Source organism: Micromesistius poutassou (genome assembly GCF_964030765.1).
Source record: "Micromesistius poutassou genome assembly, contig: SCAFFOLD_156, whole genome shotgun sequence".
Classification (NCBI taxonomy): Eukaryota; Metazoa; Chordata; class Actinopteri; order Gadiformes; family Gadidae; genus Micromesistius; species Micromesistius poutassou.
In genome coordinates, this window is record NW_028178812.1 from 78,682 (window position 1) to 103,650 (window position 24,969).

Below are 24,969 nucleotides of genomic sequence, written 5' to 3' on the forward strand. Positions count from 1 at the left end.
CACTGAATTCAATTTAATTGCATTTCAGATTTCTGAATAGGCTGTGGCTACATTTTGTGTATGAACTTGTCGTTCCCCCGAGGTGGTGACAGGGGCTTTCCCTGGACCAATCAGAAGGCTCGGACGAAGCTCCGACAACAAACAAAAGACCGAGGTTACCCGAGCTCCAGAACCCTGAACGAGCCATCCGGCCGACGTCGCTCTCACTTCCCTGCGAGTGTGGACCAACTGATCCGCCTGTAAACGTCGACCTCCCCCCCCACCGCCCCCAGCCCCGCGCTAGTCTCCTGTCGATATAGTGACCGCTACGCTGTCTGTTTCGGACGCGACCAACGAGGCGTCGTGTCAGCCGATGTCAACCGAGCAATTTGAGCCACGATCGCTTGTTTTCGCTGGGGGGGTTGCTGAACGCTAGCGCTAGCCTGGCGAGCTAACTGGCGCTAGCCTGGAAAAGCTACCTCAGCGCTAGCGGACGGCGGAGCCTGTTAGCCTAGCGTGCTAGCGCATTAGCTCTGCTCTCCCTCCTCCCTCCCTCCCCCCCCCCTCCCCTCCTCCTAAATAAAACTTGATCCTGACGGACACAAGCGGCGCTGGCTTGTTGCTGACAAGCCACGATCTATTCGTAGCCGTCGCCTGGTAGCCATGTCCGGCGGACAGCCGTCGACCGCCGCCGCGGGGGGCTGCGGGTTCCTCATGTCGGTGGTGGTTCACGGGGACTCCGCGCTCCACGAGCAGGAGAAGGAGCTCCAGCAGCGGCTGCGGCGGCTCTACCCCGCCGTCAACGAGACCGAGACCCCGCTGCCTCGGTCGTGGAGCCCCAAGGACAAGTTCAGCTACATCGGCCTCTCTCAGAACAACCTCCGTGTGCACTATAAAGGTACGCCGCGGCCGGCGGACCCCCCCCCCCCGGCTCCCCGCAGCCCCGGGTCCCGGAGCGGGCTAGCGCTAGCTTCTGCTCCGGCGCTACGTCAGCCCGCTGCGGCGTAGCAGCAGCAGCGGGCTAGCGCTAGCGCTAGCCCGTCAGCTAACGCTAGCACGTAGCAGCGAGCTAACGCTAAGCCGTCAGTTTGCAGGTTAGCATGTTAGCATGTTAGCCCGATGCCACTGTGGCTAAAAACAAAGTAGGCTAGGCTACTTGCTTGAACAACAACAAGACAAGAGGACATTTTGCGAGGAAAAAAAAAAAAAGAGGGGGGCCAGCTGGCGACTCATTCCCCCCCCCCCCCCCTAGATCTGAGCGACCGGGACCGGGGCGCCCTGACCCCGGTCCCCGGACACCACCGCACCGTAGTGCAGACTCCGGTTCTTTATCGGTGTTTTCTCCAGATCGCCTGGTGCACACATTAGACTCCGTCGCAGGATGACATAATTATGCAACTCGGCGAGCTAGGACTGGTCTGTTTGGTTTGGCAACCGTCTCAGTCGGGGCCGTGTGTTACCTCATGTCACGGTTCAGGGTGTATGTATTTATAACATCCCGTTTTATTTTGGATGACAAGGATATGGAATAGGAAGGCCCCCGTGGAGGATTAGGTGTCGTAACGCCAGTCCCGTGTTGTGAGCAGGCCGGGGCAGAACGGCACAATGCACAATGTTATGGCTCGGTCATATTTGACATTCAGGCTGGTCGTGGTGAGGGCGGTGGGACTAGGGGACCAGCCGGGCTGATCACACGGGGGTTTGGGTGTGCGGGCCTCGGGAGACAAGACCAGACCAGGCCAGGGTAAATCGAGGTGTGACGGGGCTGGGTGTGCTAGGCTTGTGTCTGGCCCTTCTCTCTCGCTCTCTCACACACACACACACACACACACACACACACACACACACACACACACACACACACACACACACACACACACACACACACACAGTGTTCCACAATGAAACGACGCCTCCTCACCTGACTGCTCCTTGTACATGTCTCGGGTCACACGGAAACCCAGTGTTACCTAAATAAAATGCAGCCGTTGTTCAGCTGTGTTGTTGTGCCAGTCACATCAGTGGGTGCTGTGCTGTCCATTCTGTTATGTAGGACAGCCATCCACTGAATATGTTCTACTGACACCCCGAGGGACGGGTTCGGGGAGCTGGGCCCGGCCGAGCCATTAGATCACTGGGACACAATGGGAGGACGCGCGGAGAACTCGATTAGCGAGAAATCATAGCCTGGTTTTGTTTGCATGTCCTTTTGTTGTCGAGTTATTCAAGATGGTCCCTTACTCCTGCTTTGATGAATGGACCATTTGTTTTATTAACATCGTCAGATAAGATGCGTTGTGATCGTTTCTTGCAAGATGTACTAGGTATATTGATATATAGTGAGGACTACATGCTCTGACACATGTTACTAGACCACCCTGGCATAGCTAATATTTATAACTTGACCACATTGTCATAACTAATATATAAATAGACAACTATTATTACTTGATATACCCATACCACACTGACATAAATAATATTTATATTCACACCAAACATAATACAACTAGACCACACTGTCCTAACTTATGTATAACTTTTGACTCCCCCTGTCATAACATCTATAACTAGACCGTACTGTCAGAACTAATATAACTAGACCACTGTCATAACTAGCCTACAGAGTCATAACTAATACAACTTGATATAACTAGACTACAGGGTCATAACTAATAGATAACTAGACCAAACTGTCATAACTAAGATAACTTGTATAATGAGACCACATAATCATGACTAGTACAACTTGATACACCTTGACTACATGGTCATCACTATTATAACTTAATATAACTAGTCTACACGGTCATAGCTAATATAAGGAGACCACACAATCATAACTAATACAACTGAAGTTACCTAGACTACATGGTTATTAGTAATATATATATTAGACCAAACTTAATCATGTCTAAAAAGAGAATGGAACTATTATGACTAGTGTAACTAGACCTGGTCACATCCTGGAAGTCCCACAATGATGCTAATATCATGAACCCCACTAATATAACTCTAACCTAGTACAAACACCATGTCACTCTCTTCTGTGGGTCAAAGTAAGACCCCCAAAGAGGCTAATATCATCATGATCCCAACTAATATAACTATCTTAACTAGTTTCACTACATCATGTTAGTTGGGATCAAGATGTTGGCGTCTTTGGTAAAACGGCCAAAGAATCTTTTAGAACTTTAATAACTATCCAAACTAAATTAACTCCCTCAGGTCACTCTCTGACCTCCCCATGCAGGTCACGGTAAGACGTCTAAAGGAGCTTATATCATGATCACAAACAATTAACCACGATTAACATCTCCCCCTCCAGGTCACGGTAAGACCCCCAAAGACGCTGCCTCTGTGCGGGCCACCCACCCCATCCCAGCGGCCTGCGGGGTCTACTACTTTGAGGTCAAGATCATCAGCAAAGGGCGAGATGGGTAAGCACACAAAGAGAGAGAGAGAGTGTTCCAGGTGGTTTATGGTTGTGGATCAGTGTTGTGGGTGTTTAGACTAGACGGCGGTACTCATGTTGTCTTGGAACCGTCCTATAAGTGATGTGTTCCAGGTGAGACCAACATACCTGAGGGTTGTGGAGCTATCCGGCATACACAGGATGGGAAGGTTGCTAGTTTGAATCCATCATGCCCAAGGCGAGCCACTGAATGGCTCAGCACGACCTCGTAGACATTAATGATAACAAAAACACATGTCTAAATTACTTGCCTTTTCCAGTGGTATTGTTCATCTGACAAAATTATAAATGGTTTGACTGGGCCGCTCCCAGTAGATAAGATCCACTAGGAAATTGTTTTCTAGGAATTTCTGAAAAGGAAACGTACACACCGGGTTGCCGGGTTCAGACGCTGCATTCCGACCGGTCTTCACAAGCCAGCGACAGGTCCGGACCTCACTGTTACCACGACGACCTCCACAAACATACATCCTCGGTATTGATTGCTCTGTCTGCACCTTAAGCACTATGTCGCTAGACAACCAACCAATCAATCAACAAATCAATCAACGAGCAGTCAATCAATCTAGGGTGTGATTGGCCAGTAGCGACGTTCCCTGGGTTTCTGTGACCTTCCGGACAACCCTATTATACAACCTGTGGACATCATGTAGTTGAGAGGGCCCCCGTTCCAATACGGTCTACAGGACTAGGTTTGCTGGTCCAATGACGGGCCCTGTCACATTACGGTTTAAAGGCGCCCTACTTGAACGCCAGCTGGGCTCGCTGATTGGCTGACTCCACTCCCATGTGTGATGTCACTCCAGGGTAGTTCTTGAGATGGCTGGATCAGGTGACCGGCACTGGTCTCATCCCACTGGGGTCTTACTAGGGGCCTGATTGGCCGGGTCATTAATGGTCATTAACCATCATCAGAACTTAAGGACATATTACCCTACACGGGACGCATTACCCTACACGGGACGCATTACCCTACACGGGACGCATTACCCTACACGGGACGCATTACCCTGCACGGGACGCATTACCCTACACGAGACGCATTACCCTACACGGGACGCAGTACCCTACACGGGACACATTACCCTACACGAGACGCATTACCGTTGTTATGATATTTTAGTCCAGGAAAGGCCGACGAGACAGGATCGCCTTTAACTCACTTTATTTGGTTAAGGTTATTGATCTATTGTCTATCGTCTATGAAACAAAAGGAGAGGGATGGTATATAACACGCGCGGAGCGTCTCTAAGCTTTACATCTAATCAATACGCCGCCCAAGAGATTCTCATTCTAAAATGGAGGAGTCCGAGTTAAATAGGCAGGTAGAGGTGGGCGTGTTCTGTGGCTTTAAAAGCCCGCCCCCTTCATCTATGACGCAAGTCTTACAGCTTATGTTATGTTTACTCAGTATTGTGGCTGTGGGAGAATATTATGGCTGAAATATGTTACACCGTACACGAGACGCATTACCCTACACAGGACACATTACCCTACACGAGACGCATTACCCTACACGAGACGCATTACCCTACACGGGACGCATTACCCTACACGGGACACATTACCGTCCCTTGTAGGGTAATGTTAAGAAAATCGTCAGATGATTTAAAACGCTGCTTCGTCCTGTAAAACGCCGTAGTTGTGGATTTGAATGAGATGGTGGCGACCTGTCAAACGGGGACCTCCTTGAGGACCGGTTTCATCCAGAGCTATTCACCAGTGAGGCCCAGAACAGTCCTAGTGGGCGTCCCTCCGTCACACAGACCCGCATTACCAACAACGCGCACCGGACCGGGTGCACAATAGCCCCAGGAATCCAAGTCCATAAATAGTCCATTAATTCAACACTTGGGAGCTAAAAATAAAACCCAACCATAACATCAGACGGGACGTGGACCTCGCCAGATGTTTCCACAGACAAGACACGGCCCAGAGGCCGGCAGCTCACAGCCACTCTGTCACCCCGGGGTGCTGCGAGGCTTCAGGGTCCCCCCCCCCCCTCCCGGGCTCCTCTAGTGTCTCGGGGAGAGCCTTGCACATGGAGGATACGGGGGATGTTATGGGATGTGTCATCAGTCAGTGTTCAGTGTCTGGTCCAGGGGGCTGAGGCCTGGCCTGTAGACCTGACTGGGTCATGCCTCCGCCAGGTCATAACATGTTGGGACATGTTGTAACACACTAGGTGCTTCTGGGCCTGATTATAGTTACGGCCAGTCAGTCGTTTAGCGGATGTGTCATGAATACTAATTGGATTAATTACCTATGGCTGCTGTGAAAAGGGCATTAATACCCCAAGGGTCTATCACTATCTCTCGTCCTAATCAGCCGTATACCATTTAATTATTTCAGATTGCGTTGTGTATTCCTATGTTATCCATTACCGAGAGTGTATAATTACCATCTCGTATCCTTTTTATTTGGATCCTGGCTCGTGTCTCGAGCGCTAAACTAAAGTTAAAGTCTGCAGGCATTTTCTGAGGTAGAGTTTAATGGCTGAACGACTACGGTGCGGATTGTCCCCACACTGCTACCCCATCAACACCTCCTCCGTCTCTGCCTGCACAGACGACGCCCTCCTCTCAGGCGTGTGTAACGACGGTGGGGGGGGGGGGGGTGCTAATGACGGCGGTGTGAGGTCTTCCTGACGAGGGTGTCGGGGTATACGATCATAACAACAACGGTGGTTCCTAACTAAGGTGTGCTGTGTGTGTTCCACAGGTACATGGGCATAGGCCTCTCTGCACAGGGGGTCAACATGAACAGACTTCCTGGTAAGTGTGTGTGTGTGTGTGTGTGTGTGTGTGTGTGTGTGTGTGTGTGTGTGTGTGTGTGTGTCAGTGTCGTTGCATAAAAGCTGCCTACTGCTCCAGGTACAGCTGTGTACTCGGTGAGAGTGGGCAGGTAGAGCAGGGGTCTGGGGGTCTGTGCTGACGGACTCACCCTGGAGTCCTCCTCCATGTCCTGGTGGAGGGGGGGGTCATGCAGAGGGTTAATCAAGCCTCCTCAGAGGGTTAACGAAGCCTCCTCAGAGGGTTAACGAAGCCTCCTCAGAGGGTTAGTGAAGCCTCCTCAGAGGGTTAACGAAGCCTCCTCAGAGGGTTAACGAAGCCTCCTCAGAGGGTTAACGAAGCCTCCTCAGAGGGTTAACGAAGCCTCCTCAGAGGGTTAGTGAAGCCTCCTCAGAGGGTTAACGAAGCCTCCTCAGAGGGTTAACGAAGCCTCCTCAGAGGGTTAACCAAGCCTCCTCAGAGGGTTAACCAAGCCTCCTCAAGAGGGTTAACCAAGCCTCCTCAGAGGGTTAACCAAGCCCCCTCAGAGGGTTAACCAAGCCTCCTTAGAGGGGGGTATCAGCACCCGGATGAGACCCAGTTGGATCCCGGAGCCTCCCGCTCTCTGCTGTGGTTATCAGACCTCCCAGCAGACGGCCCCGGGTGACGGGCTGGGCGAGTCCCCCAACCCCCCCCCCCCCCCCCCCCCCCCCCCCCAGCCTCTCAGTGCACTGATAACAGCCGGCTCGGAGCCAGATCACCAGGCCACAGCGACTGACCCAGCGTGCTGCTCTCAGCAGACCGGGGGCCCCCCAGCACCACGCTGATAAAGACTGACCCCCCGGGGGTCCTGAGTCACGGCTCCATGGGTGGAGCCTTTGGATGCGAGCCCACGTCAACGACGGCGTGTGATAATGTGTCCCATCAGAATAAGAACGATACGATGGTACCTTGTGGACAGGACAGGCCTGAAAGGTTTCTTGGGTCACAGCAGCTCACCCACGCAGAAGACAAACCTTAAGACGATAACGCGGATACGTCTAACTTGACGAGCACAGAAGTTCCGTATTCAAGCTCTGTCGATTTGTACGTTTGTGCTGGGCTCACGCTGGAGGTTTGGATTGACCGGTGCTCACAAGAGTGCTTCAGTCCAACCCGATGACAACGTGGACCTCCTCGTCTGGGGTCTGACGGGAGCTGTCAGGACGGTGGTTGGGGTCAGAGACGGATGCTGAAGAACAGCACTCGTATGTTCTTGTGGTAGGATGATTCAGAGTCTCACAAGAGGATGGCCTACAATCCCTGGGCGGATTTGAATTTGGTGGAGCAGTTTTGATTTTAGTGTATTGGGACACACACTCTTTTACCATGTAGTACTACAGTACTGTAGAAGTGTAATGTTTTGACCTGGTCATGTATGGCTCCTAAGGAAATGGATCAAATAACTGTTCTGTCGTTCAAATGGTGTCATGGTAGGATCCAAACGCTGAACATAGGGCTGCTCCATTATGGAAAAAGTCATAATCACAAGTATTTTGGTCAATGTTGAAATCTCAATTATTCAAACAATTATTTTTGAGTTTGAAAACACGATACACGATTTATTCATAATTTCTCTCCAAAAAAAAAAAACACTTTGTAAATGAGAACTTAGAAAAAAAAATACACAAAATGGTCAAATAGAAAATAATGTCCAGATATGTATCCAGCTGTTCTGCAGTTCATCATGGGTCCTAACCTCCTCCTCCTCCTCCTCCTCCTCCTCCTCCTCCTCGTCAGGCTGGGACAAGCACTCGTACGGTTACCACGGCGACGACGGCCACTCCTTCTGCTCCTCCGGTACGGGCCAGCCCTACGGGCCCACCTTCACCACGGGCGACGTGATTGGCTGCTGCGTCAACCTCATCAACAACACCTGCTTCTACACCAAGAACGGCCACAGCCTAGGTAGGCACCGCCGCAAAGACCGCCAAAAACATTTAAGATATAGTGATTTAATGTTACACAGTCTAACTGATCAGAGGGTCGGAATCTGAAACAATTTGTGGCCACATGTTTACATATTATTTATTAATGACTGAGTTATCTACATACTTGAAGAGTGGTAGAGACACATGTTTGTTATTTGTTTTTTGTATTTCTGCCCTTTAGTTTGTGTGCTTTGTTACTGACTGGAGATCAGCTCGATTTGTGTTTTGTTTTTCTTTGACAATTCAATAGTTAAATAAAGACGCATCAATTCATTCTGGTTGATCACAGAACAGGGGGTTTGGGGTTCTAGAAAGTTCCTGAGCAGCAGAGTGAGGTCAGGCTGTGGCTGGAGGCTAACGTTTTGTCTCTTTCGGTCTCCAGGTATTGCCTTCACAGACTTGCCGGTAAGTTTCCTCGTCCTACAAAACGTGTTGTGTATCGTCTATTTTAAAGTGTTTGCACCGTTAATCTGAACTTCAAAGCGGTTAAAAACTAAACAGTCACGGGTAATGAAAATCTGTGCCTTCTTTGGCCTTCTTTCTGACCAATGAGAGGCCTTTCCAAAATGGTGCCTCCCCATTTCGGTTTCATCTTTGATCAAAATATCAAGTACATCCGTTGCTCCATGAAAGGACACGCACACACACATAGACACGCACACACAGACACGCACACACATAGACACGCACATAGACACGCACACACACATAGACACGCACACACAGACACGCACACACAGACACATAGACACACACATAGACACGCACACATAGACACGCACACACAGACACACACACGCGACAGACACAGGTCATGCATGGATTAATTGTCAGAATCGCAACGGCCTTCGCCTCCTCTCTCGTGAGGAGGACAAACGCGAGGGGAGAATTAAATGCTGACGAGAGAGAGAGAGAGAGACACTCAGATGAAAGGCAGCGAGAGACTTCAATGATAAGAACGGTAACGGAGTCACTGAGGCTGAACATAAAATCGATTGAGCAGCCAAACGCGCTTGGCAGTCGCCCAGCCATTCATGGTCCTACGGTGTGTGTGTGCGCACACACACACACACACACACACACACACACACACACACACACACACACACACACACACACACACACACACACACACACACACACACACACACACACACACACACACACCCCTCTCTCTCTCTTCAGCTGATCAGACCAGTATCAGCCCTCCATGCTGGTTGAACACCAGTGCCTCGTTGGTTCGTCCCTTCTTCCTCAAATCTAAGTTCTGTAGGCTTTGTGCCGCCGAGCATGATGTCATCAGACTAGCGCTAATCTCTTTAGCACAAAGGACGACGTCACTCAACTCATCCCTCGAGCCAACGGCAGCAGAGCTAGTGGTTCTGTTGGTGTGGGGACCGGGGGGGGGGGGAGCTGAAGCCCTTAGGAGCCGAACGGGCACAGCCCCACCACAAACCAGTACCACAAACCAGTGCCTCATGGGCGATAGCTCTGGTGTGTCTCCATGCGTACGTGGTCGGGACAAAGCTACAGACTGACCAGATGCATGTCATTCGTATGAGGTACCACTTGTTTGATTGATTGGACAGCTTACCGGCTGTTTTAAGATGACTCTTTTTAGATAATAAAATAAAGAGATCCGCACATGACATTCAGAGACGATGAATACTGAAGGAGACCACACAGCCCCGGGGGGTATCCGCGCTGAGAGGAAGGTCACGTTCTGCGCACGCCACGTTCTGCCGACGGGGCGGTCCGTGGCCCACAACATGTGGATGTCAGCGGGGAGATGGAATGTTGGAATGTTGTCATTCCGGATCCAACTGACATTCAGGATCCAACTGACATTCAAGCGCCAAAGGTCTCTGGAGGATCCAAATGTCACCGAGGATCCAACTTGTCACCTTGCACCTTGGAGTAACAATGTCACTCCAGATACAACTGTCATTCAGCCTCCAACTGTCACTCAGGATCCAACAAAGCCGTTATGACCGGTTTGACCTTCAACGTGATCTACCTCTTGAGTGAGCTCAGTTCTAGGAGGAGGCCCTGCACCCCCCCCCCATGTCCCTGGTGTCCGGACGGTACCTGTGGGGGGGGGGGTACCAACCTAACTAGGCCTGGGCAATAAAACAATAAATGATCGTATCGTGATAGACTTTTGATCAATATCAATATCAATATAAAACATGTTCAATATATATCGATAAGAGACCGGACCACCAAATCTAGCAGCTGGGTTTGTTACACAAACACGGTTCCATACTTCTTTACAATATTTGTAGAGTGTTTTTCATTGTTGTGTCGACAGTGGAGTATTTATCAATGAAGAACAGTGGAAGGTTGTATAAAGTGTTAAACAGAAGTGTTTAAATCCAGCATGGTCATTCCTAGTCTTTTCAGGTCAATACAATTATCAAAAGCTATCGACATCGATCAATATGATGAAGTTATATCGTGATACGTCTTTCAGCCGTATCGCCCAGGGCCTAATCCTAACCCCCCCTGTGCCGTTTGTCCCTCAGCCCAACCTGTACCCCACGGTGGGACTCCAGACCCCCGGCGAGGTGGTGGACGCCAACTTCGGCCAGCACCCCTTCGTCTTCGACATCGAGGACTACATGAGGGAGTGGCGGACCAAGATCCAGGCCCAGATCGACCGCTTCCCCATCGGGGAGCGTGAGGGAGAGTGGCAGGCCATGATCCAGAAGTAAGTCCAGTGTCAGTCCTGGTGCTGGAACCAAAGTACGTGATCCAGAAGTAAGTCCAGTTGCTCGTCCTATGAGCAGTTCAAGAGTTCTGAGTCCTGGTGCCGGAACCAAAGGTCATGATCCAGAACCCCAAGAGTTCCGGGTCCTGGTGCTAATAACACGATCCAGTGAGTTAAGTCCATTGGTTTCAACACCAGGACTCAGAACTCTTTATTTATTTACTCTTATTAAACTGCTTATTACAGAAGCAATTAAAATGTATTGCTTCTGTTACGATGAGGCAGTTTATCTAGATTCTCATAAGTCATTTAGCACTTTGCACAAACACACAAACGCACACCACTTCCTAGTTGATTTTGTTATTGACCCTACTGCTCCTAAATGCAAATCCAGATGGCTGGTCTCGGGTTTTGTGTCATTTAGAGAGTTGTGATGTAGGGTTATTTGAGATTAGGGAGGCGTCCTGTAATGCAGACCTGCAAAGCCCTCCTGTGATTCAGGGCTGTATGGATCAAATGGGTTCTGCATTGTGTGTTAATAGACGGCGTTTAGACTGCCTTTTCCTAACCAGCGGTCGCTCAAAGCGCTTTACAACACCTGCCTCACATTCACCCATTCATGCACACACTCAGACCAGCGACGGGCCAGCTGGTCAGGAGCGGTCAGGGTGTGAGGGCGTCTCGCTCAGCGGACACCTCCACACTCCGCTAGGAGGAGGAGGAGGAGGAGGAGGAGGAGCCGGGGATCGAACTAGCAACCTTCTGGTTACCACAGCTCAACCCGCTCTACCCCCTGAGCCACGTGCCGGCCCTAGTTACCACCTAGTTAGGGGTTAGTGGAGGTGTTGGTTTGTAGTGAGGGTGGTGGTGGGGTGGGGGCGGGGGGAGATCCACACCTCACTGGTTCACCGTGTGTCTGTGGAGCTCCACCGCTCAGCCTCGTGTCGTCTCCCCAGGATGGTGGCGTCTTACCTGGTCCACCACAGCTACTGTGCCACGGCGGAAGCCTTTGCCAAATCCACGGACCAGGCGGTGCACGAGGAACTGGCCTCCATAAAGAACAGACAGAGTGAGTCCCCCCCGGCGCCGCCGGCCGCTTGTGGACGCAAATCTGGATCAGATTTTGTTTGTTTGAACCGAAGTGGTTTGCATGAGCTTAACCACGACATTGGAAATTACTTTTTTTTTTTTTATTCCTGCTTAAACATTGACGTTTGTGTGATCTAGATGCAACATGTTTTTTGTGATGCGTTGAGACCAGACTAGTTTACCTGGTGTGAATTAGGGATGGGTCCGAATATTCGATTATTCGATTATTCATTCCCGAGGGTCAAAGCCGATTATTATTTTTTTTTACATTTGGACCGTTAACATTTTTTCCCATTCAAATAAACAAGAATTAATGGACGGAACTGATGTTGGTTCTGTAGCACTATTAGTTTTTATTATTATTATTAATCATGTACAGAAAAACAATATACACAATACAGAAGCATAAATATTAATATACATGCATACAACACAAACACTGATCACTGTTAAAGTTTAGTTTTTTTTGCGTTTAAGATATTAAGTGATTTCTTGCCGGTGATCCATAGCTGCCTTTCTGAATGTCGGCACACATCGAATAATCGATTATTCGTTCATACCACCCGCTGATTATTCGACCATGAAAAATTTTAGTTATTCACATCCCTGGTGTGAATCCACACTAGCTAACGTAGCGTTCTGCGTGAATCCACACTAGCTAACGTAGCGTTCTGTTGTGAATCCACAGAGATCCAGAAGCTGGTGCTGTCGGGCCGGATGGGCGAGGCCATCGAGACGACCACACAGCTGTACCCCAACCTGCTGGAGAGGAACCCCGACCTGCTGTTCATGCTGAAGTAGGAACCTTTAATGTTCAGTACCTTCTGTCGGTTCTGTTAGTACGGGCTCCTATTCCCTTGACGTTCTGCCGCGGACGTTCTGAGAGAAGGTTCCGCTGAAGTGCTTTATGATCATTTTGATTGTTTTTAGTTTGTTTCTTTGGTGTGTTTGGTTTTGTCAGACGTTGTAGTCCTGTTCTGCTCTCTGATTGGCCGTCTCTCCCTCTGCCCCCCCCCCCCCCAGGGTGAGACAGTTCATAGAGATGGTGAACGGGACGGACAGCGAGGTCCGGTGTCTGGGCGGCCGAAGCCCCAAGTCCCAGGACAGCTACCCGGGCTCCCCCCGGGCCTTCAGCAGCCCCGGCCACAAGGCCAGCAGCTCCACGCCCTACCTCACAGGTACGGCCAATCAGAGAGCCCTACCTCACAGGTACGGCCAATCAGAGAGCCCTGCCTCACAGGTACGGCCAATCAGAGAGCCCTGCCTCACAGGTACGGCCAATCAGAGAGCCCTGCCTCACAGGTACGGCCAATCAGAGAGCCCTGCCGCACAGGTACGGCCAATCAGAGAGCCCTACCTCACAGGTACGGCCAATCAGAGAGCCCTACCGCACAGGTGCGGCCAATCAGGGAGCCCTGCCTCACAGGTACGGCCAATCAGGGAGCCCTACCTCACAGGTACGGCCAATCAGAGAGCCCTGCCGCACAGGTACGGCCAATCAGAGAGCCCTACCTCACAGGTACGGCCAATCAGAGAGCCCTACCGCACAGGGACGGCCAATCAGAGAAGCCCTGCCTCACAGGGACGGCCAATCAGAGAGCCCTACCTCACAGGTACGGCCAATCATGTCTCACTACAGTACATGTAGTGTGATCATCTTTTTATACAATCCTGTTTGACCAGTCCTGGCTCCAGTATGATCGATCACATCCTGACCGTAGTCCTCTAGAATGACCGACCATTCACTGCCACCAGTTCAGAGTTTTGAGTTCAGTTTTGAGTTCAGAAGAGGACGTGTCTGCAACGGGACAGCCGCGGTCATGACCTCAACAGGGCGTGGCCCACAGGCGAGCCGTCCCCTCCCCTCCCCTCCCCTCCCCAGGTGTGTGTGATCATCGCCCTCCCTCCTGTCCCCCCCCTCCCCCCCCTCAGGGTTCGACAGCAACTGCTGTAACGGCGTGACCACCAGCAAGAGCCACAGCTCCTCCCCTCACGCCCACAAGCCCTGCCCCCCTGCCACCACTAGCCCCGCCCTCCCGGCGTCTGACGGGTCCAGCCTCAACGGGACCAGGACTCAGCCAATCAGCAGGTATGACCGCCGCCGCCGCCGCCTCTCCAACCTCATGTTGCCACGCCGACGGCTACACGAGAACGCCGGTTTGGCTAACCTAACCAAAGTGGGTGTTGAGTGACGGCTAGCTAGATGCTATGGTAGCTTTAGAGGTGTGTTTTATGCTAACAAAGTAAGGAGACGATTGTATTAAAAATGATATATAACTTAAAAAGAGGGCTAACATGATTAGCCTCTTAGTTAGCCTCTTTTTTTTTTAACCATTTGTTAGCCCTAATGCTAGCCAGTCTGTTGACCTGGTATACTCTTAGCCTGTTCGTTAGCCTGGTCTTTTAAGTTTACAGTGTACGGTACCGCCTGTGACCTAGCCAGTCAGTTGTCGGGACGCTAGCCAGTGCGTTGACTTGCTAGCCGTAGTCAGCTAACCAGTCGGTCAGATACCAGCTGTGTTCGAAATCGTTCCCTATCACGGATATAATGCACTACATAGGGTGCTCGTCATTTTGTAGTGCTGTTTGAATTCTCAGTGGTTAATTTCGTTCACTATATAGAGGACTATAAAATACCCAAAGTTTGAGTGAACATACGACGGTCCCTACATGTTACTCCCGTATACCACAATGCAATGCGGGCGCATTTACTGACGCAAATGACGTTCAGAAATTAGTGTTAGTGTCCCAATTCTCGTTTGTTCGTTCCCTATATAGTTCACTGTATCATAAACACTATATAGTTCACTGTATCATAAACACTATATAGTTCACTGTATCATAAACACTATATAGTTCACTGTATCATAAACACTATATAGTTCACTGTATCATAGACACTATATAGTTCACTGTATCATAGACACTGTATAGTTCACTGTATCATAGACACTGTATAGTTCACTGTATCATAAACACTATATAGTTCACTGTATCATAAACACTATATAGTTCACTGTATCATAAACACTATATAGTTCACTGTATCATAAACACTATATAGTTCACTGTATCATAAACACTATATAGTTCACTGTATCATAAACACTATAGTTCACTGTATCATAAACACTATATAGTTCACTGTATCATAAACACTATATAGTTCACTGTATCATAAACACTATATAGTTCACTGTATCATAGACACTGTATAGTTCACTGTATCATAAACACTATAGTTCACTGTATCATAAACACTATATAGTTCACTGTATCATAAACACTGTATAGTTCACTGTATCATAAACACTGTATAGTTCACTGTATCATAAACACTATAGTTCACTGTATCATAAACACTATATAGTTCACTGTATCATAGACACTATGTAGTTCACTATCATAAACACTATATAGTTCACTGTATCATAAACACTATATAGTTCACTGTATCATAAACACTATATAGTTCACTGTATCATAGACACTATAGTTCACTGTATCATAAACACTATAGTTCACTGTATCATAAACACTATATAGTTCACTGTATCATAAACACTATATAGTTCACTGTATTATAAACACTACGTAGGGAACAGTGAGCGAGGGAATAGGGAACAGTGAGCGAGGGAATAGGGAACAGTGAGCGAGGGAATAGGGAACAGTGAGCGAGGGAATAGGGAACAGTGAGCGAGGGAATAGGGAACAGTGAGCGAGGGAATAGGGAACAGTGAGCGAGGGAATAGGGAACAGTGAGCGAGGGAATAGGGAACAGTGAGCGAGGGAATAGGGAACAGTGAGTGAGGGAATAGGGAACGATTTCCAACCCAGCCCCTGTGTTGACGAGCTAGCGCAGCCCGCGGCGCCCACAGCGCTCTGACCGGTCCCTCCCCCCCCCCCCCCCCCAGCGACGTGGACATGGAGGTGGACCACTTCTCCAACGGCGTGTCAGACTCCTTCTCCAACGGCTTCCTGAACGGCAGCACCAAGCACGCCGCGGAGACCCCCGACTGCGACGCCGACATGGGTCAGTACGGCCCGCCACGACCCCCCCCCCCCCATTCACAAACCCCCCCCATTCACAAAACCAAACGCTTTACACGTCATCATCCCGCCGGTCTAACCTTTTATCCCTACGGCCGTGTCCTCTGGCTCGAGTGCTGATGTGTGCGGAACACGTCGTACGATTACCCCCCCCCCCCCCCCCCTCCCCCCTCCCCTCCCCTCCCACGAGAGTCCCTTTTGGTACGTTCCTACGTCTGACTCTGACTGAGATCTGATTGGCCCGGGGTCCCCAGAGGTGGAGTCGGGCCAGTCCAAACGGCAGCTGTGCGGGGGGAGCCAGGCGGCCATCGAGAGGATGATCCACTTCGGCCGGGAGCTCCAGAGCATGAGCGAACACCTCCGCCGGGAGTGCGGCAAGAACTCGGCCAATAAGAAGATGCTCAAGGTAACCTTTGACCCCTGACCCAGATGGCTAGCCCTGTCGGCTAGGCTAACGCCTTAACGGTAGATGTCCTTTTTAACTCGTACAGTTAAAAAAAAAAAAAAAAAAGTTAACCGTGTTATAACGGCAGCGTTTGGGTCCACAAAACGATGACCGCTAAAACGCAATTTCAGCTGTACGGCTTTTAAAAGTTTTTAAAGGTCCCGTGATATGCGTGATTAGCCGTTACAAGCCATTTTGTCCGCCTAGATGTGTTGCTGTGATGGATCAGTCCACCAGCCCTACCCCAGTGGACCGTAGCAAACGTTCAGCTCATCTACTCCGTCACACATCACAGGTGGACACGCCCGCTTGTGATGTCATAAGGGGCAGATTTCCAAAACGGCTCGTAAACGGCCAATCACACTCTCGCCTGGTGGCACGTCGTGGGACCTTTTGAAGAAAGGAAGAGAGTTGACAAAAACGTTCTCTTCTCCTTCTTCTACTTCTGCAATGGATGGTGTGCCTGTGACCACTGCGTGGCGTCTGCTTTAGTGGATATATATCCTTCACTTGTGCATCTTATAGGGAATTTGGTCTCTTTTCCACATACCGGAAAACATGGTTGCAACAGCGCCACGGCGTATATGATAACGGGTCTTAAGTCTACGTTCCAGAATACATGAGTGGGTTTGCTGCCCTCTGCTGGTTAACATCAGGGAGTTAACGTCCAGGAGTGCGTTGGAAGTGCAGTGTGATCTTGGAGCCACGTGATCGGACTTCAGAGATATTTGAGTTTGTGAAAATCAACATGTTCACAAATAGATTGTGAAGTCACGGTCATAAATACTAACATGGCTCCACCGGTCTCTCTCGCTCTCTCTCGCTCTCTCTCTCTCGCTCTCTCGCTCTCTGCAGGATGCCTTCAGCCTGCTGGCCTACTCAGACCCCTGGACCAGCCCCGTAGGATACCAGCTGGACTCCATCCAGAGAGAACCTGTCTGCTCCACGCTCAACAGTGCAATACTAGGTAGGCCTACATGGCAGTGTGAATTATAATACTAGGTAGGCCTACACCATAGTGTATTATAATACTAGGTAGGCCTACAGCGCAGTGTGAATTATAATACTAGGTAGGCCTACACCATAGTGACTTATACTAGGTGGGCCTACATGGCAGTGTGTATTATAATACTAGGTAGGCCTACACCATAGTGTATTGTAATACTAGGTAGGCCTACATGGCAGTGTGTATTATAATACTAGGTAGGCCTACACCATAGTGACTTATAATACTAGGTAGGCCTACACCATAGTGTATTATAATACTAGGTGGGCCTACACCATAGTGTATTATAATACTAGGTAGGCCTACACCATAGTGTATTATAATACTAGGTAGGCCTACACCATAGTGTATTATAATACTAGGTGGGCCTACACCATAGTGTATTATAATACTAGGTAGGCCTACACCATAGTGTATTATAATACTAGGTAGGCCTACAGCGCAGTGTGTATTATAATACTAGGTAGGCCTACACCATAGTGACTTATACTAGGTAGGCCTACATGGCAGTGTGTATTGTAATACTAGGTAGGCCTACGTGGCAGTGTGAATTATAATACTAGGTAGGCCTACACCATAGTGACTTATACTAGGTAGGCCTACATGGCAGTGTGTATTTAACGTTCTCTCTCTCTCTCTCTCTCTCTCTCTCTCTCTCTCTCTCTCTCTCTCTCTCTCTCTCTCTCTCTCTCTCTCTCTCTCTCTCTCCCCCCCCCCCCTCAGAGACCCATAACCTCCCCAAGCAGCCCCCTCTGGCCCAGGCGGTGGGGCAGGCCGCCCAGTGTCTGTCCATCATGGCGCGCTCCGGCAGCGGCTCCTGCGCCTTCGCCACCGTGGACCACTACCTGCACTAGCCCCGCCCCCAACACACACACACGGACAGACAGACGGACAGACAGACACACACACGGACACACACACACACACACACACACACACACACAAGGATGGACACACAGACGGACGGACACACACAGACATACAGACGCACACACTCACAGACTGACATGGACGCAGACACACAAACACACACACATAGAGACAGACACACAGACACACACACACAAGGATGGACACACAAACGCACACAGACACGGACACACACAGACTGACATGGACGCAGACAGACACACACACACGGATGGACAGATGCACACAGACGGAGACACACAGACACAGACACACACTGACGCACACACTGACTGACAGACGCACACACTGACAGACTCACACACCTTATAATGGATTCCCTCTCCTTTGCGAGCGCCCCCCCCCCCCCCCCCCCTCTAGCCAGGGCTGTGACATCACTCAGACGCTGCTAGCCGAGAGTAGCTAACATCAGAACACTTTTTACCCCCAGATGAAGACTGCAGCGCTACAAGTGCTCGCCCCCCCCCTCCCCCCCTCCCCCCTCCCCCCCTCCCCCCCTCCCCTGGTCGGGCTAAGCCCCGCCCTCAGGTGGACGTACGCCTGAGTAGCGAGGCACGCGCAACACCGCCGCACTTCATCGAGCTAACGGGGAGCTAGCCTGCTAAACCAGAACAGGACTGCCAACAGGAAGCTAACGGGGAGCTAGCCTGCTAACGAGGATTGGTAAGCCTGAGAGGGGGGGGGGGGGGGGGGGGGTTGCTAGCCGTGCTATCGTTGGCTATCGCCGCGCTAACAGCCGCAACACCGTAGCTAAGCCGGCTCACGGGAGGGAGCGGGTCAGAGCTAGCAGACGCTAGTTCTGCTATAACCGGCAGTTGGTCAGCCAGTCGTAGCTCGCTCGCTAACGGAGGCTAGCCTAGCCGACGGAGGCTAGCCTAGCCCAGCACACAGGACTGCCCCGCGGCCCCGACTCTTCGTCTCATCAAGGCTCCGCGGACCGAGTGCACGTGAGCCGACCGCTACGACACAGAACCACAGACCCTCCGCCTCCGGGGAGGGGGGGGTGGGGTGGGAAGACGGGGGGTGGGGCAGGAGACCTGTGAGTTGCATGAGGACTCCTGACCTCCAGGGGGCGCACCCCACCCCCACCCCCCCACTACCCACCACCTCGTTCAGGCTGTTATATTTTGGCGGGCGGGCGGGGGGGCGGGGGGACGGGGGGGGGGGGGCGATATGTTACTCCCCGTTTTGTTTTAGGTTTTCCTCCCCTGGGGGGTGACATGGCATCGGACAGATGAGTAATATTGTTATTTTTATTCTAATTATCATTATCCAGATTGTTACTTGCATTCACAGTATATTTGTTAAGCGACCGTAATAAAGCCCCCCCCCTCCCCCCCCCTCCCACTCCGTCTAGCGCCGCTGGCTGTGATGTACCTGTTGACCGTTGACATCATCCCCCCCCCCCCCCCCCCGCTATTAGCTACGTATCCAGACCAATGGACACCGCCTCCTCCATCCGTTAATTTAATGAGCTAGCCCCAGTATTAGTGGTACGAGGCCACGCCCCCCCCCCCCCCCCACCGCCCCCCCTCCCCCACCCTCCAGCGTTGAGATGAACCGCTTCGATTGATGATCCTTAAAGGTGACATGTTTACACCACCAGGTGTGAATATGGCTACAAGCCGTTTGGGAAACCTGCCTCTTCTGACATCACAGGTGGGCACGCCCACCTGTGATGTCAGAAGAGGCAGGTTTCCCAAACGGCTTGTAGCGGCGACTCACACCCACACCTGGTGGTGTAAACATGGGACCTTTTTAAAAAAAAAAAACGATTCGGCAGTTAGTGAACGCGTGAGCGAGGGTGAAGTCCCCCCCCCCCCCCCCCCTTCTACGGACGTAGCCACACCCTGACCTCCAGACTTGATACCTTTTACCTTTTTTTATGATTTAGACTTTGATATGTGTTTATATTAACCCTTTATTAACCCAGAACTCAGGAGCCAGCCTCGGCGCTCTCCTCTGATTTGGTTCCAGAGCGCCGAGATCCCAACTTGTCAATAAAGGAAGTGGTTGGCCGTATGTTTTGATATGTATTGATTTGACCCCGGGTTCCAGAGGCCGCTTAGGACCGGTCTGAACAGCCCCGTCTCCCCCCCCTCCGCCACACGTCTGTCTCCCTTTTAGAGGGGCCACCCTCTCCTTCTGTCCACGGGTCCTCCCTCCTTCTTTGTCCCCCCTCCCCCACTCCTCCTCCTCCTCCTCCTCCGACCCATCCCAGTTAGAAACCCGTCTGACGTCCAGTGCGGCGCCCGGGCCGTAGCCCGGTTGTGCGTGGGCGTGCGGGCGGGGCCCCGGTACCGGCTGAAGCCAGCCGGCGTCGGGCCGACCAGAGTCGGACGACTCGTGTCCCTCGTGTTCGTTGGTCTGGATGGAGAGCAGTCACAGCTTTAGAAGTCTTTCTAGACGTGTTTTGAGTGCGTGTGGACCCTGTGCATGCCGTAGTGAGCAGCTGGGTGTGGTTATATTTCTGCCCCGTGGCGGTTGCTACATGATGTGCAATGTGTGTGTGTGTGTGAGGGTGAAAACGATTTCTATTAAACATGACAAACGACAGCGTGTCTGGATGCTGACTGACGCCGGGGGAACGATTCAGGAGGAGCCTCAGACAGAACTTCAACGTTAAGGTCACCTCAGGATACTTTGTGACGGGCCAATGGGATCCAACCGCTTCACCCGAGTCCGTAGTTTGTTTAAGAGCGTCGTAGTAAACTTTAAGCTGATCTATTCTACCGAAATTAAGTAAAAGTACAAAATGTACCAACAATACATTATGACTTGTATTTGACGGTTGTCATATTTAAACTTTAAGTGTATATCAGGTCTTCTAAATTTCACCTGAAATGATTTAGATTTAGAAATATAACCGTACCCAAACTAGACTTAATCTGTTGAGCGGCTCACTCACAACTCACTTCAAATTAATTTGCAGTGCGTCAAGCTGAAACCAGTGACAAATTAAACCCAACAAATCCAGTATCTTCAAAATAGTGTTTATTAACAGGAAATCATAACAGCTGAAATGTGATATGCGCTCAATAGCAAAAAAAACTTTAGTTTATTTTACAGGATTAAATTCCACCTCGTGTCAATATCAAACGCACACTTCAAAACCATGTACAGCAGCTATACAGCAGAAATACCCAGGTCATCACCGCCACAGGACCGCTCCTGCTTCTTCAGGGTACAGGGCTCTTTGTACAAACTCAACCCCACTCTCTCGTCCAATCAGACGGCAGCGTTGTGCACAGATCAGATGTATTACCAGGGTAGGAGAGGCTGCACGCCCTCATCGTTTAGGCTCCCGCCAGAGGCCGTCTGACCCCTGACCTCTACAGCCGGAGGCCGTCTGACCCCTGACCTCTTCAGCTGGAGACCGCCTGGTTCCTGTGCAGCCAGCGCTGCTTCATCCGCTCCGCCTTGGCCTTGTGTTTGGGTGCTGGGAGGGGGACACATCGCCACGGTAACCACACGTTAAGTTACTGTCTGCGTTCTGGATGACGCTTAAACGCTTAAACATTAATTTAATTTGCAAATGCATTCACAGAAGTTTCCATACTTCAGTAAACCCATCAGTACACCTCTAAAGATTGTTTGATGGTTCAAATCACTGCCAACACGGTGGGAATTGTGTAATACCGGGGTTTAGCCAGAGGTGGTGCTGTTGTGCACAAATCACTGCCAACACGGTGGCGATTGCGTGTAATACCAGGGTTTCGCCACAGGTGGTGCTGTTGTACGCGATTGCGTGTAATACCAGGGTTTCGCCACAGGTGGTGCTGTTGTACACATTTATACATCACTGTTCGGTCAACTCACCCCAGCCCTTCTTCACGAACTCCACAGACGGCGCCTTCCTGGGCCCCTTGTTCTTGAGGGACAGGATCTCCTCATCTGCAGAGCGACATCCGTTAAGTCACCGATCGAACAGAAGCTAACACACAGCCTACAGCGGCCCTAGCTAGCATTGTAGCCCGTCTCTGTGGAGGTCGTCCATGTTGGGGGGGGGGGGCGTCTCTCGTCAGAGGCCGGCGGTCGCTGTGGCAACGCTCAAATTGAGACAGATCATCGTCCGAGGACTTCTGCCACAGAGTGTAGCTTGCACGCCCGTTTCTATTTCCACTTCAGGCCGTATTACAGTACGGTGCCCACCTGTGACGTCACTACAGGGTCGGATGTTGAAACGGCTAAACGACGACAACAACACTGACACCTGGTGGTGAAACGGGGGCCCTTTTAAAGAGCCACCACACACCTTAACGACCCCCCCCCCCCCCCCCCCCACCCCAGGGGCCCACCGGCCAATCGGGTCACTGCAGCTGATTTGAATACGAGAGCCACTTCATTCATACAAATCAAACCGGTTCTGTGGTTAAAGAACGTGACGGCGGCGTGGAACCTACTTGTGGTCCTGCGGCTGCCCGGTCCGTAGAGCCGCTCCTGGACGAAGCTCGCCGCCGCCCGCTGCTGCGCCGCCGCTAGCGTTAGCTCGCTGGCTAGCTTCACCGTGTAGCCGCCCTGCATGCTGAGGGTCAGAAGGTCAGAGACAGAGGGTCAGACAAAGGATGCTGGCCGAACTCGGGAACGGACAAAATAAAATGAATAAAAAAGAAAATTGGTGGAAACGAAGGAGTCCCATTTTACACAATGCGCGTATAAAAGAGACCGCTTATTATTACTTTACATTATTAGATAATAAGAGATTGATTGACTTTCTTAAAGTTAAAATTAAATTAAGTACCACGTAATGTAAAGTTTTAGGAATAATTGTTATTTACGTTCTAATTTTCCCAGATGCGTCGATCTCCTCCCCTGATCCGACTCCTTCGTCGTCGTCGTCATCATCACTCTCCTCCTCCTCTTCCTCAGCTGGGAGGAAACGACAGGTTAACTTCTATAACCTGTATTAGTCACGTTCATCTGAGCACAACAGATGTACCTAAATATATACTTAAATATACTGCACACTAAAACAGATGGATCCCACTCTCAGGCTTCCACCTGAATAACAGGATAATAACAAGACGTAAATAGCTCTTATTCTTTAGTTATTTAAGTGAGGTTGAGGTTGAAGAAGTTCAAATGACTTCCATCGAGTTTCTTTCCTTAAAGCAGCATGTTGTGATGTGAACTCGGGGTTAACATGTGGAGTGTCAGACGTGAACGTGCTTACCTTCGTCTTCATCTGGTTTCTTCTTCCTGAAAGATGAGATCAGAGTCTGGTTACTTGAGATCATTACATTTGAGACGTATTTATATACTTCATATACGTGCACTTGGATCCGTTCATTGCGACCAGGCCGCGCTCTTACTGTGGAGGAGCTGCCTCGATTTCCTCCAGGACGTCATCAGGGAGGAGTCTCCTCTTCTGGAGACGGAGAAAAAGGAACATCGGTTTAATAAAGACGCTCCGTTTATAACTAATCCACAAGGCGAGGGGTCTGTACGAGATACACAAGGCAGGGTCACGGGGTCAACTCCCCGTAGCCAGCCACACACACACACACACCTTCTGCTCCTGGAACAGCTCGTGTCTCTTCCTCCGCTTCTCCTTCAGCTCTAGTTTCTCCCTGTGGAGGAAGAGACCAAACGTCACGACAGCGTCCCACTGACACTCAAACTGCCAATCAAATGCACCAGTGCTCCCTGGTGGTTCTGGTTTCTGCGCACGCCGACAGTTCACTATTGACCCGCGTGTGTAAAACACACACACACACACTGTACCCCTGAACTCTCCGGTAAAGACGCTATAATACACTATCAAAGTAGGTTCCCCGTATTCTTGGTGTACGCGGGGTGACCAAAGTGACGTAAAACAACGTGATTCTGTAGCGGGAGAGCATCGTTTGATGGAGGCAATCTCAGGAGGAGGAGGTGGGAGCGGGTCGGCTGGTTAACCGGAAGGTCGCTGGTTCGATCCCCGGCGCCTCCTCCTATCTGAGTGTCGTGGTGTATGACGGATAAAAGCGTCAGAGACACATCGCCTCATTGTAACGTAAATGCGATCGGTCTACAGATTAAAATGCGCTAACATACACATAGGGTAGGGTCTTTGGTAGAGACTCTGCCCCCCCCCCCCCCCGGGGGTGTGTGGGTCTCTCTCTCCTCACCTGCGGGTCGACTCCGCGGCGGCCGCCCGGCTCCGCTGCGCGGCCGCCCGGGTCGCCTCCAGCGGCAGCTCGTCCGGGGCCTCGTCCCCGCTGCTGCAGTCCAGCGACAGGCTGAACTCCTGCGACATGTTTCGGGGTTGGATGGATGGATGATGACGGCGATGCCTGAACTGACTGACTTGTTGTCGTGTTGTCGGTCCCACGCTGGATCTCCAACGTGTTGCTGCTGAGCGGAGGGGAGCTCTAGTACGTAATCACCCCGCGCCGCCGGTTTGGGCGCAGTACTTCCGGCGGTGGAGGGGGGGGGGGGGTCGGTCGGTCGCCCCCTGGTGGTGGAGGCGGTGAACAACAGCCGCACATGTTTTAAAGATAACGGCACAGTAGAAATAGATTATTACCGGAGGGTTTTGTGTGTGCTGCTGGGGTGAGGCGTA

General features: G+C 50.9%; 2 protein-coding genes across 2 annotated transcripts; one reads left to right on the forward strand and one right to left on the reverse strand.

Moving 5' to 3' along the window:
* Positions 1-210: 210 nt before the first annotated feature.
* Positions 211-19,077, forward strand: ranbp9 (RAN binding protein 9). Its single transcript, XM_084490132.1, has 14 exons — positions 211-877; positions 3,308-3,419; positions 6,176-6,228; positions 8,005-8,172; positions 8,578-8,600; positions 10,721-10,905; positions 11,862-11,974; positions 12,683-12,791; positions 13,018-13,172; positions 13,927-14,083; positions 15,909-16,027; positions 16,299-16,450; positions 17,345-17,456; positions 18,219-19,077. The coding sequence occupies exons 1-14, from the start codon at positions 643-645 to the stop codon at positions 18,347-18,349; spliced, it is 1,824 nt and encodes a 607-aa protein (XP_084346258.1). The 5' UTR covers positions 211-642; the 3' UTR covers positions 18,350-19,077.
* A 2,384-nt stretch (positions 19,078-21,461) lies between these two features.
* nol7 (nucleolar protein 7) lies at positions 21,462-24,753 on the reverse strand. The gene is made up of 9 exons (XM_084490130.1): positions 24,536-24,753; positions 23,935-23,995; positions 23,738-23,793; positions 23,599-23,624; positions 23,204-23,294; positions 22,829-22,950; positions 22,245-22,319; positions 21,789-21,864; positions 21,462-21,750 (listed from the first exon to the last, which is right to left on the reverse strand). Exons 1-8 carry the CDS (start codon positions 24,661-24,663, stop codon positions 21,791-21,793), a joined length of 633 nt encoding a protein of 210 aa, XP_084346256.1. The 5' UTR covers positions 24,664-24,753; the 3' UTR covers positions 21,462-21,750; positions 21,789-21,790.
* Between the last annotated feature and the right edge of the window lie 216 nt (positions 24,754-24,969).

Excerpts from the sequence above, each read along its gene's own strand:
- ranbp9 (XM_084490132.1), top strand. The coding sequence starts at position 643 with ATGTCCGGCGGACAGCCGTCGACCGCCGCCGCGGGGGGCTGCGGGTTC. Across the intron at positions 6,229-8,004 it reads CAACATGAACAGACTTCCTG|GCTGGGACAAGCACTCGTAC; the intron begins GTAAGTGTGTGT and ends CCTCCTCGTCAG. Across the intron at positions 17,457-18,218 it reads GCTCAACAGTGCAATACTAG|AGACCCATAACCTCCCCAAG; the intron begins GTAGGCCTACAT and ends CCCCCCCCTCAG.
- nol7 (XM_084490130.1), bottom strand. The coding sequence starts at position 24,663 with ATGTCGCAGGAGTTCAGCCTGTCGCTGGACTGCAGCAGCGGGGACGAG. Across the intron at positions 23,794-23,934 it reads AGCTGTTCCAGGAGCAGAAG|AAGAGGAGACTCCTCCCTGA; the intron begins GTGTGTGTGTGT and ends CTCCGTCTCCAG. Across the intron at positions 21,865-22,244 it reads GTTCGTGAAGAAGGGCTGGG|CACCCAAACACAAGGCCAAG; the intron begins GTGAGTTGACCG and ends TCCCCCTCCCAG.